At 43.4% G+C, this 19,177-nt stretch overlaps 1 protein-coding gene across 1 annotated transcript in view; it reads right to left on the bottom strand.

Annotated features, from left to right (window-relative positions):
• Positions 1 to 19,177, bottom strand: part of LOC137538196 (uncharacterized) — a 120,759-nt gene that overhangs the window by 52,147 nt on the left and 49,435 nt on the right. The window contains exons 5-7 of the mRNA XM_068260230.1: positions 14,317 to 14,397; positions 9,029 to 9,433; positions 4,349 to 4,651 (exon numbers count right to left, since the gene is read on the bottom strand). Coding sequence (XP_068116331.1) covers positions 4,349 to 4,651; positions 9,029 to 9,433; positions 14,317 to 14,397 — 789 coding nt within the window. The remainder of the gene's footprint in view (positions 1 to 4,348; positions 4,652 to 9,028; positions 9,434 to 14,316; positions 14,398 to 19,177) is intronic.

Below are 19,177 nucleotides of genomic sequence, written 5' to 3'. Positions count from 1 at the left end.
CCAGCACACTTGCGGTGCGGTTCGGCAGAGTTTGTAGGTTCATGGAGGGAGAAGTCTAGGGTGCCAGGACATCTGTGTCTATAGACTCCTGTGAGGTAAATCCGGGCCTGCCAATAACGTTATAAAGAAACAATCTATATCTTTTTTTTGCCACCAATTATTCTTTCTTTGGGTGGGACATTTTTATAAGAATTATTTTATTCTAAATGCATTTTAACTGGAAATGTAAGAAAAAAGTGGAAAAAAAATATTTCTCAGTTTTCTGCAATGATAGTTTTAAAATAATATCATTACCATAATTAAAACCTACATATTTTATTTGCCCATTTCTCCCGGTTATTGCAACAGTTACATTTTTTCCCTAGTGCAATGTATGGAGCAAATATTTTATTTGGAAATAAAGGTTCATTTGTTTTGTGTCCATCACTAATTACAAGCCCATATTTTAAAAATTAACATATACCCTCTTGCCAAACATGTTATAAAAGTTCAGTCCCTAAGGTAACAATTTATGTATTTTTTTTATTGTAATTTTTTTTATGCAAAAGTTTAATTTGGGTAATTATGGGAGAGTGTAAGAGATAAGGGTTTAATTTAAATGTATGTGTGGGTCTTTTTATTAAAATAAATGTATATAGGTGTAATTTTACTATTTGGCCACAAGATGTCCTCGCTCATTATCTTTCTGAGCGTACTATTAGTACACTAACAAGTAATGTGTGGCTGTGTTACTTTCAGGAATTAAATGACCGCAGGCATCTCAACTCATTGATGCTGGCGATCATTGACACCAGCACATAGATGAATGAATGGTAACTGCGTTGCCATTCACTTCTCTCCCTACTAACGGGCAGCAGCGAGAACATGCACGGGAGCAAGAGCGGGCATGCATAGCAGTCTTTTGCCGCAATAGACAATTATCTATGTCCCTGAGCACGAACTGAAGTCCTGTGGGACGTAGATAATCCATCTGAAACCACATAAGTTGTTAAAAGGCATTTTATTGACAAAGTAAGGGCCACAGTAAGAGCTTTGGGGTGAGACAAGCAAAAAGGGCTCAGGAAAATAGGTGCACCATGCGCCGCCTGGGCTATAGCGACGCTCAGGGCCGGATTTACCATAAGGCACTGTAGGCACGTGCCTACAGGCGCCTGAGGATGGAAAGGTGGCTCACTCCTTTCCCTGAGCGCCTCCATCTCTTCTTCCCTATTCAGAGTCCTGATAAGAGTGCAAATGAGAGGTTACTCACCCTGCTCTAGGCATTCCACTGATAAGCTATATAATATTGAGCTTCCTCTAGCTACTTAATAATTAGGGGCACCTCTAGCTACTTAATTCTGAAGATAGCTCTGGCTATCTAATACTAAGGGGAACCTGTAGCTACCTATGAGGGGCAAGGGAAGTAAGGGAGAAGTGACAGCTGGGGCAGCCAGCTTACTTGCGGTGCAGTTTGGCGGGTGCAGGTTCATGGAGGGTAGGTTCATGGAGGGTGCAGTCTAGGGTGCCAGGACATCTGTGCCTATAGGCTCCTGTGAGGTAAATCCGGGCCTGGCGACGCTCAGACACTAATTTGGGCACCCTCTAAATACAGTGCTAAAATTACTATAAGGCTACTTTCACAGTAGGACGTTGCGGTTTGATGCGACGTTAAAGTCGCACCGCATATTAACAACGCAACGCGGCCAAAACGTCACAATGCAGCGTTACCAACGCATCCAGCATATACTGTACAAAATACAGGCAATGAAGAGTATGTCGCCAAGTCTTACTAAGCATGTGCAAACAGTCTAACGCAGCTAAAAACTTGTATAACGCATAGCATGCAGTACTTTCATTTACCGTGCAGCGTTAGACACCAACGTAGTGTTTGCACTGTGAACAGGCCATTGATTTTTCATTGCTGTGAGTTATTCTGCGTTACGTGTTGGTTTAACGTGCAACTTTAACGTCGCACTGTGAAAGAGGCCTAAAAACAGCATAAATTAGCTGTCGGCAATAGTTGGAAGCCAAATAACAACTTTCCCCTGAGTCCACAGCGGCCTGGAGGGGGTATAGTAGCAAACACCGCTGGGAATTTTGCAGGAGCAGGATGAGTCATTTTTCTGCTTCACCCTGCGCCCAAATTACCTGGCACCATTTTTACATGTATGCTCCAAGGGATGAATTACTGTGCTTACCAACTGTGATTTGTTTTGACAGGTTTACTTTAAATCAATGCATGTAAACTGCAGAAAAGATACGTCTCACATTTTTCTTATACAACTTCAAGGGGCACTACAGCAAAAAACTGTAAAATTTAAAATATGTGCAAACTTATACAAATAAAAAAAGTACATTTTTTCCCAGAGTGAAATGAGTCATAAATTACTTTCCTCCTATGTTGCTGTCACTTACAGTAGGCAGTAGAAATCTGACAGAAGTGACAGGTTTTGGACTAGTCCATCTCTTTATAGGGGATTCTCAGGGATATATTTATTTTCAAAAGCACTTAGTAAATGGTAGTTGCTCTGTCCAACTGCCAAAAAACTGTGTAGGGAGCAGGGAAGCTGTCCAGCATCATTGTTTAAATCCTTTTTCAGGAATATCTTTGTAAAGAATAAAAGCCTTGCTGAGAATCCCCCATCAAGAGATGGACTAGTCCAAAACCTGTCACTTCTGTCAGATGTCTACTGCCTACTGTAAGTGACAGCATTATAGGAAAAAGGTAATTTTTCCAGTTTTTTGCTGTCGTGCCCCTTTTATTCATGATAAACAAACTGTTCGCAATGTTTCTGAAGCTTACAGGATAGGGCAATATACTGCATGCTGTGTATGGCTCACCAAGCCTCAGAAAGTTCACCTGCATATGAGTAGTGATGAGTGTAATGATCTGATTACGATTACGCAAAATTTTGTGTAATTCACGAAATTATGATTATGGCCGTAATAGAAATTTCACAAAATTACGTGAAATTTTGAATTTATGGGGAATTTCGTAATTAAGATCACAAACAAATCAGATTTGTTGGAAATTTGTCCGTTCTTGAAATTGTGTTCCAGTTCAGAGCCTCCTGATACATTTAAAGCAACAGCAGGGACCTTTGCATTATCAGATATTGCAAGGCCCAAAACCAAGTGTCTCAGCATGCATGACCACTAAGTGCACCTAGACAAAGAGCACCTGTCTTAGAAGTGGCTGCAGGTAGAGCCGTCTGATACATTTAAAGGATACCTGAAATGACATGTGACATGATGAGATAGACATGTGTATGTACAGTGCCTAGCACACAAATAACTAAGCTGTGTTCCTTCTTTTCTTTCTCTGCCTGAAAGAGTTAAATATCAGGTATGTAAGTGGCTGACTCAGTCCTTAATCAGACAGGAAGTGACTACAGTGTGACCCTCACTGATAAGAAATTCCAACAATAAAACACTTTCCTAGCAGAAAAATGGCTTCTGAGAGCAAGAAAGAGATAAAAAGTGGAAAATCTTATCATCGAAGGTCACACTGTAGTCACTTCCTGTCAGTCAGGACCGAGTCAGCCACTTACATACCTGATATTTAACTCTTTCAAGCAGAGAAACAAAGAAAGAAAAAAAAGGAACACAGCATAGTTATTTGTGTGCTAGGCACTGTACATACACATGGCTATCTCATCATGTCAAACGTCAGTTCGGGTATCCTTTAAAGCAACAGCACGTGCAGGAACCTTTGCATTATAAGATATTGCAAGGCCCAAAACCAAGCGTCTCAGCATGCATAACTGCTAAGTGCACCTAGACAAAGAGCACCTGTCTTCGAAATGGCTGCCGGTAGAGAATCCTGATACACTTAAAGTGACAGCACGTGCAGGGACCTTTGCATTATAAGATATTGCAAGGCCCAAAACCAAGTGTCTCAGCATGACTGCTAAATGCACCAAGACATAGAGCACCTGTCTTAGAAGTGGCTTCAGATAGGGCCTCCTGATACATTTAAAGCGACAGAATGTCGCACCTTTGCACTATCAGTAATTGCAATCAGTAATTGCAATGAGTTACTTTCCTGAGTTTAGTCATTACCTAAATGTGCATACTTACTATTAGAAATGAAATTACGCCCATTTTCATAATTTAAATAACTTTGTTTCTATAGAAAACAAAAAATTACGAAATTTCACATTAAACGCGTATTTGCGCCGAACCGCGAAATTACAAAACCAAAATTTTGAATTATGATTTGGCAATGGCAATTACAAAATTACGAATTCGTGTCATAGCGGCAAAATTTGCATCTGTAATTAAGGAAACGCGAAATCACGAAAATGTAGGCTCAACACTACATACGAGTGTTTTTTCCATAGACGTGTGCTGATATATAGACTCCTACCTGGAAGCCTTAATGTCAGATTTCTTGTGAATGGCAGTTGCATGTCCTTGTAATGTACACTACAGATATAGGTTCTACCATAATCTTCTGCAGTAGGTGTAATCTTCAGCGTACAGTCCAGTGATTCTCCTGGGCCTCGTGTCTCATTCTGTATTCCTCTCACCAGCTTTCCTCCACCATCAGCCCAGGTGACTTTAATGATCTTGTTGATGTCACAGCCAGTCACACGCCAATTTAGATTCAGGGGTTTTCCATACTCTCCTATGGTGGGGTCACTGGTGAGCTCACCAGCTACTGGGAGCCCTGAGGAGGAAGGTAAATAATGTGAGAAAGAGGAAAAGTAATCATCTTAGCTTTAATGTTTACTTGAATATGCATGTAATTTGTGGTTGGTTAGCATTTCTTACCAGCCTCTTACTAAATAAATGTGTATTGCTGTGCTCTAAAACCACTTATCCCCCATTACAGAGGTAATGTCGGTTTACCTTGGAAAGATAAAAACTGCACATAGTGTAAGTACTGTATGGATGGTGGGCGTGTAACCAGCACACGCCACTCCACCAAGATGTGTCAAACACCAGGAAGCCACAGAAGATTTCCCCCCCTTCGTGAGAGCACTCACCGAACAGATGCTTGCCAGATTGCGTATCAGAATTCAAAGTACTATTCCCCCCGGTAGGTCCATTTTTCAACCATCTAAGCTAGTTCAGGTAGCTCAAGGGCAGATGGCAGGTGGAGGGCAAGCGGCAAGAAGAAAGGGATTGGCTGTTGTTTGAGCAAGCTGATCCACCTGGTGGACCACTTGCCAGGATGTAGCCAATGGCCTACACACTGTATTATCGGCTGAGGTGGTCGTAATCAGCCGCCTCAGCCAACTTATCTAGCACTTGTATGGGGCTTTAGTGTGTGATTGAGGGGCCTATCACATCAATATTTTTACCGCACCCCACCGCGCGGCAATGAAAGTCTGTAGAGACTTTCATACCTACGTGGTGCAACATGGTGTGGCGCGATGCGATGCAAGAGATGTTTTCGCAGCATCCCCAATGCTAGGGCAAATCTACATCATGCACGGTTCTTCATCGGCCTGCAGCAACGTGTGGCGGACCACAAGTCATGTAGGTCTATGGCAATCTGCGTGTGTTAAAATTCCCACCACATGTTTTACGCGTTGCACATGCGTGGAAGCGTATTTTACCAATACACTTCTGCGCATTTCAGCACTTCGGCCACAGGAAGGGGGCGTCGCTTCCTTCTTGGCTGGCTGCCAGACGGGGATTATCCTGTACTAATGCCATAATCCCTGAAGGCCTATTTTTGGTGGTGCTGCCCAAGGGCTTTTGTCAACACCCCATTTGCTGTTTTAGCTACCCTCTGTTTATTACCTCTTTGCTGTTTACCCTTTTGAAATTATTTAGCATGTCGCTTGTTAATACAGCCAGCTTTCTTTAGGGCCCAATCACAATAGCAATTGCAAAAACGATAGCGCTTTGGTTTTTTTTAAGCACTGTATCGCGATCGCTACTGAATCACGGCAAAATGTGCTATATTCAATGCATTTTGCGATTGCCGCTAATCGCGAATAGCCCGCATTGGCGATGATCGTGGCAGTGAGATCACCACTGGCGTAACAATAGGGCCTGCAGCCCCCTGCTCCCACGGTCTGGGCCATTTTGGGGGGCTGGAGGGGTCGCAGCATGAGGAGAAAGCCATGGCCATACTCGGCGGGGAGGGGGGACGTCCCCCCCCTCTCTCACCTCGGGGCTCTCCCTTTGCGCTCCCCTCCAGCTTAAAATTACTGTCTGGGCAGCGGCAGCTACATACCTTCCGTGCGCTCCTGCGTGCGTTCCTCTCTCTAGTCTCTGACGTGACTTCCTGTATAAACAGGAAGTCGCGTCAGAGACTAGAGAGAGGAACGCACACTGGAGCGCATGGAAGGTATGTAGCTGCCGCTGCCCAGACACTGCCCGCCGCTGCCCAGACAGTAATTTAATCTGGAGGGGAGCGCAGAGGGGAGAGCCCTGAGGTGAAGGAGGGGGAGGGTGGATGTCCCCCCTCCCCACCGAGCGTGGCCATGGCTTTCCCCTCATGCTGCAACCCCTCCAGCCCCCCAAAACGGCCCGAGCGGGCCCAGGGGGGGGGGGGGGGGCACTCAGAATTTCTGCAGGGGGGCCCTGTGGGGCCTAGTTACACCCCTGGAGATCACTGCAATTATGTTTGTATTGCTGCAGCATTTTAAAAAGCACTAACACTTTGGTGATTAGCGGGAATCACCCACTAATCGCCCAAGTGAGAACGGGCCCTGAGAGGTGTCAGTCTCAACTGGCCACTTGTCCCAACCGCTTGGGTCCTGTGATGTTGAAATGGTCATGTGACTCATTACACGTGTGCACCGCTCGCTGCAGGTTAATTCATGTGGCTGGGAGAATGTGCACGTGCATGGCGCGTAATGCAACATTTTGTGTACGCATGCACAGAACTTGGTGTTCGCGTCTGTGCGTGTAAGTTTACACACAAATTCAGTTAGCCCTGACCTACAAAAGCAACCTTGCACTGAGGCTCCCCACTAATACCTCTGTCAGCTCTGGTGTGGTGGATGTAGGGGATCCAGCACAGTTACTCCTCTGGATTGATCTTGATCCTGACTCGGGTTGTTTGACCATTCCTTCTCTGCACTCCTCAGTATCGAACTCTGCTCGTTCTCATGTTGCTGTCTGCTGCTTGCCCTGACCTGGATTATTCACTGCCTGGACAAACTTGGCCTAAATCTTGTTTATAGGGATGCTTGTTCGGATTCCGCAGAAATGCAATTTCCGAATTTCCGATTAGAAATTGCTTTCCGCATCAAAATTTGGAAATCGGTAATGGAAATGCAGTAGGCGGATTTTCGCAGAAATCATGGAAATTTCCGCCGACTTTAAAGAGACTCTGAAGTCTCTTAAAAAATCCTTTTTTATCCCAAAATATTGTTTAACATATTAGCCCTAACTAAACCGCCGCATCCCCACCGCTGTACACTATCGAAATCCCCCCAAACTCCCGGGGGGGCAATCCGGGCAGCGCTTATGTGAGAGGCAGAGCTATGAGCCGCAGTTCTGCCTCTCAGCGCGTCTTTCAGCCCGGACAGCCCTGATCGCCGCCTCTCCCCCGCACCTCTTAAGTCTTCCTTCACTGAGAGGGGTGGGGGAGAGACGGAGATCCGCCGCTGACAGACGCATGCCTCACACGGCAGAGTAGAAGGCAGCAAAATCAACGACCAAGAAAGTTGTGGCTTTTGCAGGGGAGAGGGAGGGCGAGTTTGGGGGGATTTAGATAGTATATCGGCGGGGATGCTGCGTTTTAGTTAGGGCTAATATGTTAAACAATATTTTGGGATAAAAAAGGATTTTTTAGAGACTTCAGTGTCTCTTTAAGATCAATTTTCTCAAAAACTACAAGGTCTTTTTGAAAGATTTTTTTCCCCTTGTTCCTACTTTTCTGCTTAATATTCCCTGCAAATGTGGTGTTGGTAGAACATACGGGGGCTTTGCTATTAACCACCAAATTTGGTTACTGATGACTGTAATGTAAAATGTAGAAATTTTGCATTACCGATATGCGGTATTATGCAGACTTTAGAGGTTATTGGCAAAGCCCCCATAGGAGCTAGAAACACCAAATTTTCAGAGAATATTAAGCAGACAAATTGAAACAAGAGGAAAAAAAATATTTCAAAAAGACTTTTTAGTTTTTGAGAAAATCGATGTTAAAGTCGGCAGAAATTACCGCGAAAATCCGCATCGGAATGCAGAAATCGAGCGCAGAAACGGTAGCGGTAATTGGCAATGGCGGAATGTGGATTTTCGGCAGAAACGGAAATTGGCATTTCCACCACCATCCCTACTCGTTTATGATAACTGCCACCTGCCTGCTGTCTCAGATCTAATTATGACTGCAAGTAATCTCTTAATTATGCTGTCACCTGTTCTCTCTACCACGTTTAGGGCCCGTTTCCACTAGTAAGTGATGCGAATGCGGTTACCTAGCTGCATCGCATCACTTCCGCCGCCGGCCGCATCACTTCCGCATCTCCCGATGCGGAAGTGAATTGAGGAGATGGGACGCGGCTGTGGGCGGATGCGGGCGTACGAAAATCTGCAGCATGCTTCAGATTCTTGGATCGCTCCACACCACACAACATGCACGCAGTGGAAACTCTTCCACTGGCGTGCATGTGTTTCAGCACACCCGCGGTACGATGTGGCTATGTAGCCGCTTCGCACCGCTACTAGTGGAAACGGGCCCTTAAGGTTTCCCTTGAATCTAACCTGGCGAGCGCTAGACAGCTAAGTCCATCATCCCTTGCTGAGCACTCTAATGAAGACCTGTGGTCTCTTAGACACCGTGCCCTTTGGTACTCTCACATCAGTGGGAAAATCAACCAGTCGACCACCAACATAACAAAAGGTCATTTTTTTTGCTTAGTCTATTGTTTTCTTATATACCACTTTGCTAATTGTGTTACCTTGTTACTGATTTTGATATCCCACTATACTTTATGCTATGAAAGGTTTGTTCCCTTTTATCATATCAATAAAGCTGGCAAAAAAAAGAAGAATACCTTTCTTTAATAAAGAGCTAACTACAACTGTGTGCATCTAAACAGTGTTAATTTGGAATTCTTTCAAATCATACACTCACCTCTAACGTTGAGAGTTCTCTGCATAGAGATTGGTGATTTCAGCTTTCGGTGTGTCACATGCACAGATAATTCTGCTCCATTATCCTCATAGCTTGGAGTTATACTGAGGGAACACTCACAAAAGCAGACAAAATATTTGTCCTTTGTGACGGTAAGACACAACTCCGGCTGTAGAAGATGTTCCTCTTCTTTGGCAGTTACAACTTCGGTGCTCTGCAGTATGTTATTTTTGTCACTGGTTTTGCAGGTGATGATGGTTTCCTCCTCCTGCTGTCCCGGTCTCCTGAGACCCACAGAGACTGTTATGCCTGGCGGCTTATACTTCATCACCGCAAATGTCAGAGTTGTTCTCAACATGTGAATCAGATGATCATCCTCATTGATGACATATAGAGATGGGGCGACTGGAAGACACATAGATCAATTAATGACAGTGTAAAATAATTAGTTTTTACTTGTCTGTTAATCAGTAATACTGTATATACAGCACTGCCCATAATCATTCATACCCCTGGCAAATTTTGACTTAAGGTTACTTTAATTCAAAGAGCAAGTAATTTTTTTGACAGGAAATTACACAGGTGTCTCCTAAAAGATAATAAGACAATGTACAGGAGGCATTATTGTGGAAAAAAAAATTCTCAGCTTTTATTTACATTTGAGCAAAAAGTGTCCAGTCCAAAATGATTCATACCCTTCACAAACTATCACAGTATGGGCTCAATTCACAAAAGCGTGATAAATGCGTGAAATCACAGCAGTTATCACGAGATCTGCCACGTGTGACGGTTTGCGTGCGTAAAAGATTACTCTGCGTGATAAACGAACGTTTGTGTGCAATCACGAAACGTTTGTTTATCATGCAGTCATTTTTTATGCGCGGAAACTGATTTGCAGATTGCGTGAAAACTGCTGTGATAGCAGTTATCACGCTTTTCCGAATTTAGCCCCATGTGTGAAAATTCAAAGTTCTATACCATTCCAAATAGTCCAAGCTGTTCTAAAGCATCCTAAATACCTTGCTCAATTGGAAACAGCTGTTTTAATCAACTCAACAGGTGAAAAAGAGAAGCTCTTTGCATTTGGATTGAGGACAGTCGTAGCTAAGACAAAGGAGCTCAGTGAGGACCTTTGGCTGGGCATTGTGGCTGCTCACAAGTCAGGAAAGGGCTACAAGGCCGTTTCTAAATGTTTTTAAGTTCCAGTGGCTACAGTGTAAAGTATTATTTAAAAAATACACGATGTTCCGCACTGTGGAAAATCTCAGATGATGTGGTCGGAAGCCAAAATGACACCTTTGCTGGCCAGGAGGACAGTGAGAGAGGTGGAAAAGAATCCAAGGATCACCACCAAGGCCATCCTGGTGAATCTGGGCTCTGCTGGTGGCAATGTCTCAAGTCAGACAATCCAATGGACACTGCACACTGCTGGGTTCCACAGATGCAGACCAATTAGGATGCCACTTCTCCAAATAAGGCACACAAAATCTTGCTTGGCCTTTGCAAATGCTCATCTGGACAAAAAAGAATACTTCTGGTCTTCTGTGTTACGGTCAGATTAAATAAAAAATGAATTTTTTGGTCACAATGATGTTACCTTCATTTTGCATAAAAAGGAGAAGCCTTAAACCCAAAGAATACCATCCTCACTGTCAAACGTGGTGGTGGAAACCTAATCCTTTGGGCGTGTTTTTCAGCCAATGGACCAGAGAACCTAATCACCATTAAATGGCACCATGAAAAAAGAGCAATGCATGAGGATTCTCAACATCAGGCAGTCTGCAGAGGATCTTGGCCTTGGCCACCAGTGGACATTTCAGCATAACAATGACCCAAGATACGCAGCAAAATTGGTAAAGAAATGGTTAGCAGACAACAACATTATCATTTTGGAGTGACCCAGCCAGAGTCCTGACTTGAATCCAATTGAGAATCTGTGGAGGGAGCTAAAGATCAAAGTGATGGCAAGAAAACTCTCCAACCTGAAAGATTTAGAGCTCATTGCTAAAGATGAATGGTCAAAATACCTGTGGAGAGTCTGGAGACATGCAAAAAGCTGGTCTGCAATTACAGGAAGTATTTGATTGCTGTAATAGCCAATAAAGGTATTTCTATTGATTATTGAGAAGGGTATGAATAATTCTGGACTGGACACTTTTTGCTCAAATGTAAAAAAAGCTGAGAAATGTTTTTTCCACAACAATTCCTCTTGTACATCATCTTATTATCTTTTGGCAGACTCCCATGTCATTTCCCATCCAAAAATAACTTGCTGGTTGAATAAAAGTAACTTTAAGTCAAAATTTTCCAGGGGTATGAATAATTATGGGCAGCACTGTGTATGTGTATGTGTATGTGTATGTGTATGTATATGTATATGTATATATATATATATATATATATATATATATCTATATATATATATCTATATATATATATATATACACAGTATGTATACACTTCATACACTGTATACAGTATATATATATATATATGTGTGTGTGTATATGTGTGTGTGTGTGTGTGTGTGTGTGTGTGTGTGTGTGTGTGTGTGTGTGTGTGTGTGTGTGTGTGTGTGTGTGTGTGTATGTATATATATATATATATATACACATACATACATATATATATATATATATATATATATATGTATGTATATATATGTGTGTATATATATATATGTGTGTGTATATATATATATATATATATATATATGTGTGTGTATATATATATATATATATATATATGTTTATATATATATATATATATATATATTATATCCTATACAGTATAATAAAAGCTAACCCTGCGTACACTCCTGACCCTGTGTCCCTTTGTCCGAGTGTTTGTGCTACTGCGCATTTTCCAGCACGGACAGCCGGACGGGGCCAGGGAGCAGGGCGTGTGCGCTGGCAAATGGGTCCGCATGCAGCAGGTGAGTGCACGGGCGAGCGGTGGGCGGGTGTGCGTGCATGCGCACTGACATGCGGCAGTGGCGGTGGTGAGAGAGAGACCTACTAGTATAGACCTAAGCAGTCTTTTTTTTTTTTTTTTTTGCTATTTACAGTGGTGGACATTGGAAGCCCTCAAGGCCCACCAGAGTGCTGAAAAGGTTTTTTAAACAGAAGAATAAATATTATCTCCTAGGAGAAAAAGTGGATTGAATAAAGGGCCAATGTGCCCAACCAATTACTTGTTGAGACACACTATCTGCAAAGTCTAGGCTGAGAATTAAGTGTGCAAAGGTGTCCCATAGCAGCATTTAGCATTACGTATTTGTAAAAGACACAAGACGAAAGAGTGGTGGACGATACATTGTGCAGTAAAATCCTCGTCATCCAGTGGTCTCATGCAACCAGATACAAAATCCTGGCCTTGCAGTATGCATAAAGCTACTTTTACACTACTTTTTACAGTAATACCCGTGTTTCCCAGAAAAAAGACATGTGTGTCCTCCAATGTCGCCCTGCATCTTCTTTCCCCCAGTTCCATACCACTCTGTACCTGAGCTTTTGCTGATTAGCAGTAAGTGCAGTGATTGTCCCAATGACAGAGCCATGGTCCCATGGGCTTTAATAATGACACATACTTCTTACCCTTACTGCCGCTAGGGCTTATATTTCAAGCATGCTCGAAATTCCTGCTAGGGCTTAATTTCGGGGTATGTCCTCAGTTCGTTAAAGTGAATGTTTACCGGTAAAAAAAAGAAAAAGTCAGATACTCACCTAAGGAGAGGGAAGGCTCGGTCCTAATGAGCCTCCCCTCTCCTCTCCCGGTGCCCGGTCCCGCGCAGGATCCCCCGTGGCAGTATTTGACCAGTTCGGTCAAATACTGCCACTTCCGCATGCCTTTGGGAGCTTTCGGAAGCCTTCGGGAGCACTCGGGCTCCCGATGACGTGGCCGCTCCATACTACGCATGCGCGAGCGCCCTCTATGACGCGCTCGCGCGTATGTAGTATGGAGCGGCCCGTCTTCAGAAGCCCGAGTGCTCCCGAAGACCTCCGAAGTCCCTGCGGCGGCGGACGCGAACGGGGGAGCCAGCGCAGCACCGAGGGCACCGGGAGAGGAGAGGGAAGGCTCATTAGGACCGAGCCTTCCCTCTCCTTACGTGAGTATCTGCCTTTTTCTGTTTTTTTACCGGTACCCATTGGCTTTAAACAGGAGTAAGCCTCTCTTACATCAAGTTAAGTGTGTATTTTTGTCTTCAGTTTTTAATTATTGTATTAAATCATTAATCCAGAGTTTATGGTATGTATATAGAGTGGGGTATAGAACTTTTTTTTTTTAGCTAAGCCTATTTATAACATTAAGTCTCAAGCAACCAGAAAGCACACTTATCTGGCATCAGCTGATCCACATCGATGCTGGATAATGGAGGTGTCACTGTATTGTGACTTACCCCTCTGACTCATTCATGTGTCGCACTGTTGTTTCTCTGCCCTCTCTAGTATGTGCATGAGCCTTTAGCCAATTGACCACACATTTATTTTAAAGAGACTCTGTAACAAAATTTTGAGCCGTATTTCTTCTATCCTATATGTTCCTATAGCTGTTCTAATGTGCTCTGTCTTACTGCAGCCTTTCCTAGTTGCACAGTGGCTGTATTATCTCTGTTATATGATCTAATCTTCTCTCCTCTGTCAGCTCTGTCGGGCTGAGGCAGTCAGGCTGGAATGTGCTGTGCTGCTTGTGATTGGATAGAAGCTATACACACCCTCTCCAGGCCCCCTGCAAGCTCTGTGTGACTCACACACTGAGCTACTCTCAGCGTATCACTTGCTATGTCTTTTGTTTGTAAACACTGCATAAAAATGGCAATTACAAGCCAGGATTGCAGCAGGGAGAGGCAGAAACAGCACAGAGGGGCCCAGGAGAACATAATGAATAGAATGGTATGCTTTTTATTGTAAGAATTTTACAGTACAGATTTTCTTTAAGTTGACTTTCTCTGGTTCTATCTGAGATTTTTAGAAACCATTCATAAAAGTCTTTTGAAAGTGACTCTTGGCTTCAGGGCTTCCATGCCAAGCTTTCACAGGAAAGGGACACAACATCAGTCACTAGAACCAGCAGTTCTCAGCAATGCGAAGTCTGTACATTACCTGCCATGATTACTGATGAGACCCGTGGGAAAAACGTTTCTTGTTTTTGCGTTTACCCTCTTGTAGGCCAGTCCCTGTGCTCAGTAGTGATTGGTAGGGGAACAATTATAAGATACAAAGTAATGGCTGGGAATTAACTTCCATCATTTAGTAATAATGATAACACTGTGGAATTTCAGCACTTACCATTCTTGAAGCGACATATCAGCATTTTAATAGCTAAAGCCAGCATTATTGGTCCAAGTATTAGCCAAATCTTGCTTTTCTCTGTAATCACACAAAATATTTCAGTAAAAATGACCATTTAGGGCTCGTTCACACTGTAGGCGTTTTCTGCTTTTTTTTTTAAACTCAGACAATTTTTAAAATCACCCACCAAACGCTTGTGCAATAAATGTATATGAGAAGGTTCATATTAGTGCGGGTCGTGTGCTGTGCAGTCGGCAAAGCGGTGCGTGGGCCAGTTTTAGGGCGATTCCGCCTCAATGGAAAGTATAGAAGAAACGCAAAACACTCACAAAATTGCTTTGTGTATCGATTGCGTTCGCGATTTTAAGAATAAATACATTGTATGTATTCTTTTCCGGGTCAAAAAGTTCATTACCTGACTTGCGTCAGGGAGTGAATTAAAGAACGCCAGGAAAAGCTCATAGAAATGCGCTTTTCACAAAAACGAATCGCCCACCCAAGCGCCGGGAGGAGAAATAAAAACTCCTCCAAAAACGGCCAACGCGAACGGCCATGCGAGCGGAACGCAATGTGAACAAAGCGTCATAGATAATAATTGTTATGTGTTGGTCGATGAAGGAGAGGAGGAGGCAGCACTAGTTGCTAATGGCAGCCTCAGTGGGGGTTAGTTGTAAATGGCTTAGTGTGCCTCCGGATAGTAGCAAGCATACAAAACACTGAGGTAGAGAAGTAGAATCCGGGCACCAATAAACTGCAAATTCCACGTTTATTTCATCCCCACATACAGACAGATACAGGTGCACAGGGCTGCTCTAACAGCCGTTTCACAAGCAGACATGCTTGCTTCCTCAGAGCCAACGCGAACGGCCATACGAGCGGAACGCAATGTGAACAAAGCGTCATAGAATATAATTATGTGTCCTTTGTTCTACATAATAAATAATTTGAAATAAAAGTTCTGGAAAAAGTCAGCATTTCACCAACTTACACCACATACATTATTCCATTAGATATAGTTGCAGAAGAAGGCTGGCACTACACACAAATAGGAAAGATAAAAGATGAGCTCTTTATTGGTTCCTCATTAATATGACAGCATTGTCAAAAAGTAGGCTCTGGCGGCAACAGCCCGCTGTTTCAAGCTGCTAAAGCTCTTTTTCAAGCCACTCAGCCCATAAAACATACATCAATTGACACAAGCTTATATAGAGATACACCTCACAATCAGCCAATCAATTCAAAATCATGAGCGCCAATCAGTGCGCCCGAACGTATAAGCGGACCTGATGGGTAAACAGATAAGCTATATGACGTCAGTGAAACATACCTCCTAAGCAACAGATCCAGGAAGGCCCACAGCGGCATGGCGCCGTATACACTTCCGCATATGGAGGAGAATGCGGATGACGTAAGCCAGAGAGAGGAGAGAGGTCACGTGCGCCAGTCAAAGCCGGCGCATACCGCCCACCAATCATATTGCAGCAAAGGCAAGCGCGACTGTAAGGTCGCATGGTAGTGCGCAACGTCACGACGTGACTCCTCCTCGTTCGCCATAGCAACCAGTAAACATAAACAAAAAAGCCGATCGCCACGCTCAGGAACATGGCGGCAAATACATAGAAAAGTGGACATAGAAAAATACATAGAAGAGTGTCCACAATCCAGCCATGTTACCCGCAGTCGTGCGATCGGTACATAAACTGGTATCCTCACCATGCCGTTGTGCGCCTCCCCCCAATCTACCACCAGGAGACCTGCGAACAAAAAATAAAAATAAGAAGGTTAATGAAAAATGTTACATCAAAATAACAAATTATACCCCAAAATAAAATTAGTCCAAAACGTCCCTGCACACATGACAGGCGCCCATTTACATGTCAATAGATTAAACAACCAACACCACTGCACACAGGTCTCTAAGACCACAACAATGAAGGTGAAAGATGTTAGATCTTATTTAAATGCAAAAACTTAGGTTATACTCCCTGTTCAACCCTCCCTTCCCCATTACATGCAGTTTTCTGATCCACCAAGCCTCACGTTTTGCTAATTAATCTTGTCTACTCAATCTACCCCTCCAGTTGGTTGGGACACTATCAATAATCTGTACCTTAAGCTGGGATAAATTATGTCTGGCAGTGGTAAAATGACTAGAGGCAGCCTGGGACATGTCCTTGCCACCTATGGCCGTCTTGTGGCCAGACATCCTGACCTTCAAAGCTTTGGTGGTCTTCCCTACATATCCCAAGCCACAGGGGCACTTAATCAAATAAACGACATAAGAGGAGTCACAAGTATAACTATTCTTAACTTTAAACCTCTCCCCTGTGGTTGGGTGTGTAAAGGATCCACCCTTAGCTATATGACTACAGAGGTGGGAATTTAAGCATGGGAAAGTACCCTACCTATCCTTTATGACTTGTGTCCTGAGGGTGTGATGGTGGAAGACCTTGTCCCTAACTGTGGGGTCCTTTTTGAAGGACATTAGTAGAGGGTACCTAAATTCAGGTATGATCAACACAAGAAGCAAAGTACCTCGCACACAATGAGATTCTGCCGGGAGATTACTCTATACTCTACTGGACCATCAGCAGCTGGCTGAAGGTGTAATGGTTAAGGGCTCTGCCTCTGACACAGGAGACCAGGGTTCGAATCTCGTCTCTGCCTGTTCAGTAAGCCAGCACTAATTCAGTAGGAGACCTTTAGCAAGTCTCCCTTACACTGCTACTGCCAATAGAGCGCGCCCTAGTGGCTGCTGCTCTGCTCTGGCGCTTTGAGTCCGCAAGGAGAAAAGCGCAATATAAATGTTATTTGTCTTGTCTTGTCTTGACTTGCTTCTAACACTGTGCCTCCACGCTGACAGAACATTCAAACTTGACATCAATAGAAACAATTTGACGTGGGCACCAGTTCATAAAGCTTCATTTATTCCAGGAGTAACATAGATATTTCAGATGTTTTCATTAATACATCACCGCAAGTAGCTGACAGGTTGCAGAGTAGATGGTACTGTCCTGGAACTGGTGGCAATGTCAAATTGTTTCTATTGATGTCAAGTCTAAATTCAGGTATCGTGGGAAAGGCATCTTGCAAAAGATGCCAATGATTGCGGATTGCCCGCCCAACCAGCCTGCTACACGTGCTGTACGTCGAAACGAAGGGCATGCGAAATTGCTTAAGATCACGGCGTGGTTGGTTTGCGCTGTCTAGGGGTCAAAGTCCTTTCAGAATATCCTCTATTCAAAAATTTTTGTTGTAATGTATGTTTTTGAATTTCCACGTCGGCGTCGCCAGAAACTATTTTATTTTTTCAACACGTTTGAGCTGACCGGTTGGGATGGCATTTTTGACAGGGGGGGGGGGGGGGGGGGGGGCTGGAAACTGAGATAGTATAACAATGAGTTTCTGTCAGTGGGTTTCACATATAAGGTGGTAGTTAAATGGCCCTGACATTTGACAATACGAGTGTCCAGAAAAACAGCCTCATGAATATCAGCATGCACAGTAAGTCTGATGGCTGGGCAGCTAGAGTGGAGAGAAGAGATAAGATCATCGAGGGTCGAATGTGGCCCTGCCCACAAACAAAAAATGTCGTCAATATATCTCCACCAGCACTTAGCGTGCTGGTAGAAAAGCGGGTGGGTGTACACAAAACTATCTTCGAACTGACCCATAAAAAGTCCCGCATAGGACGGGGCCACATTCAACCCCATCGCTGTCCCTCGTTGCTGAACATAAAAATAAATAATTACTTCTCAAAATGATATTTAATAATTTGACAATAAGTTGTCTCTGAGATTCAGACATATATGCATACTGCATCAAGAGTTACTAAAAAGGACATCACTGTCAATTGTATCAAAAGATCTAAGCTTAGCTAAGAACATAGTGTCTCTGATGTAAGAAGCAAGGGAGGTCATGTCACAGGAGCCCTAGTGGTCAGACCGCAAATTGCCTTCCAATCGGTTTCAGCACACAGACCATGCAAGCTTTGGTTGCGATCTTTGTGCAGAAACCGACAGAAATTTGGGCAGCAGACCGACCAGAAGGGAGCCTGTGGGGTTACGGAAATACAACTTACACACGATTTCAGGGTATAACTGCCACCACCTCTGTTTTCTGAGACAGAGGAACTCACTAACTGGTTATTTCTCGACCTGCAAATAAAAACGGTTAACACACTCTATTCTGTCCGGCTAATAACAACAATAGTAGCGTCTCTTCAGAAGTCTGAGTTCAGTTCCTGTGTATGCTGAATAATAGGGTAGCAGAACAGTGAATGACTTTGATAAAGTCTTTATTCACGGCAATATAAATAATTAATATATACAGATAATTATTAAAACCAACAATTATGTCAGTAATAGCCAGTATGAAATAAAAAAGGAGAAAATACTTAAGGTTTGTGGAAATATGTCTGTTCTGGGAAAACTTGTAGAGTTCCTTTTGTTCAGTTTCAGCAAAGTTTAAAATCCAAGCAAAATGAAAAATGTCCTTTGTTTCAGTTCAGACAAGATGGCCGATCAAGATGGCCGCTAGCCATGTGTCCTTTGTTTCAGTTCAGACAAGATGGCCGATCAAGATGGCCGCTAGCCATGTGTCCTCTGGCTAGCACCAGACAGCTCTCATATAGATGGAATGTGGAGGACTGAGGGAAGAGCCCCTCGCATATGCTTTAGATGAAGCTGGTTTAGGGGTGTGGCAATGCTGGCCCCTCTGATTTACCCACCAATGACAGTTCATTTCTTCTGAGAGATTTTAGGTATTAAACTTACAAACTGCCGTAACTCGCAAACGATATACGTTATATTTAGGGGGATAACAGATTCATACTTGTCAGAAAATACAGATTAATATG

Source organism: Hyperolius riggenbachi, chromosome 11, assembly GCF_040937935.1.
Source record: "Hyperolius riggenbachi isolate aHypRig1 chromosome 11, aHypRig1.pri, whole genome shotgun sequence".
NCBI lineage: Eukaryota > Metazoa > Chordata > Amphibia > Anura > Hyperoliidae > Hyperolius > Hyperolius riggenbachi.
The sequence above is the reverse complement of the archived record's forward strand: the minus strand, read 5'-3'. Positions and strand labels throughout refer to the sequence as shown.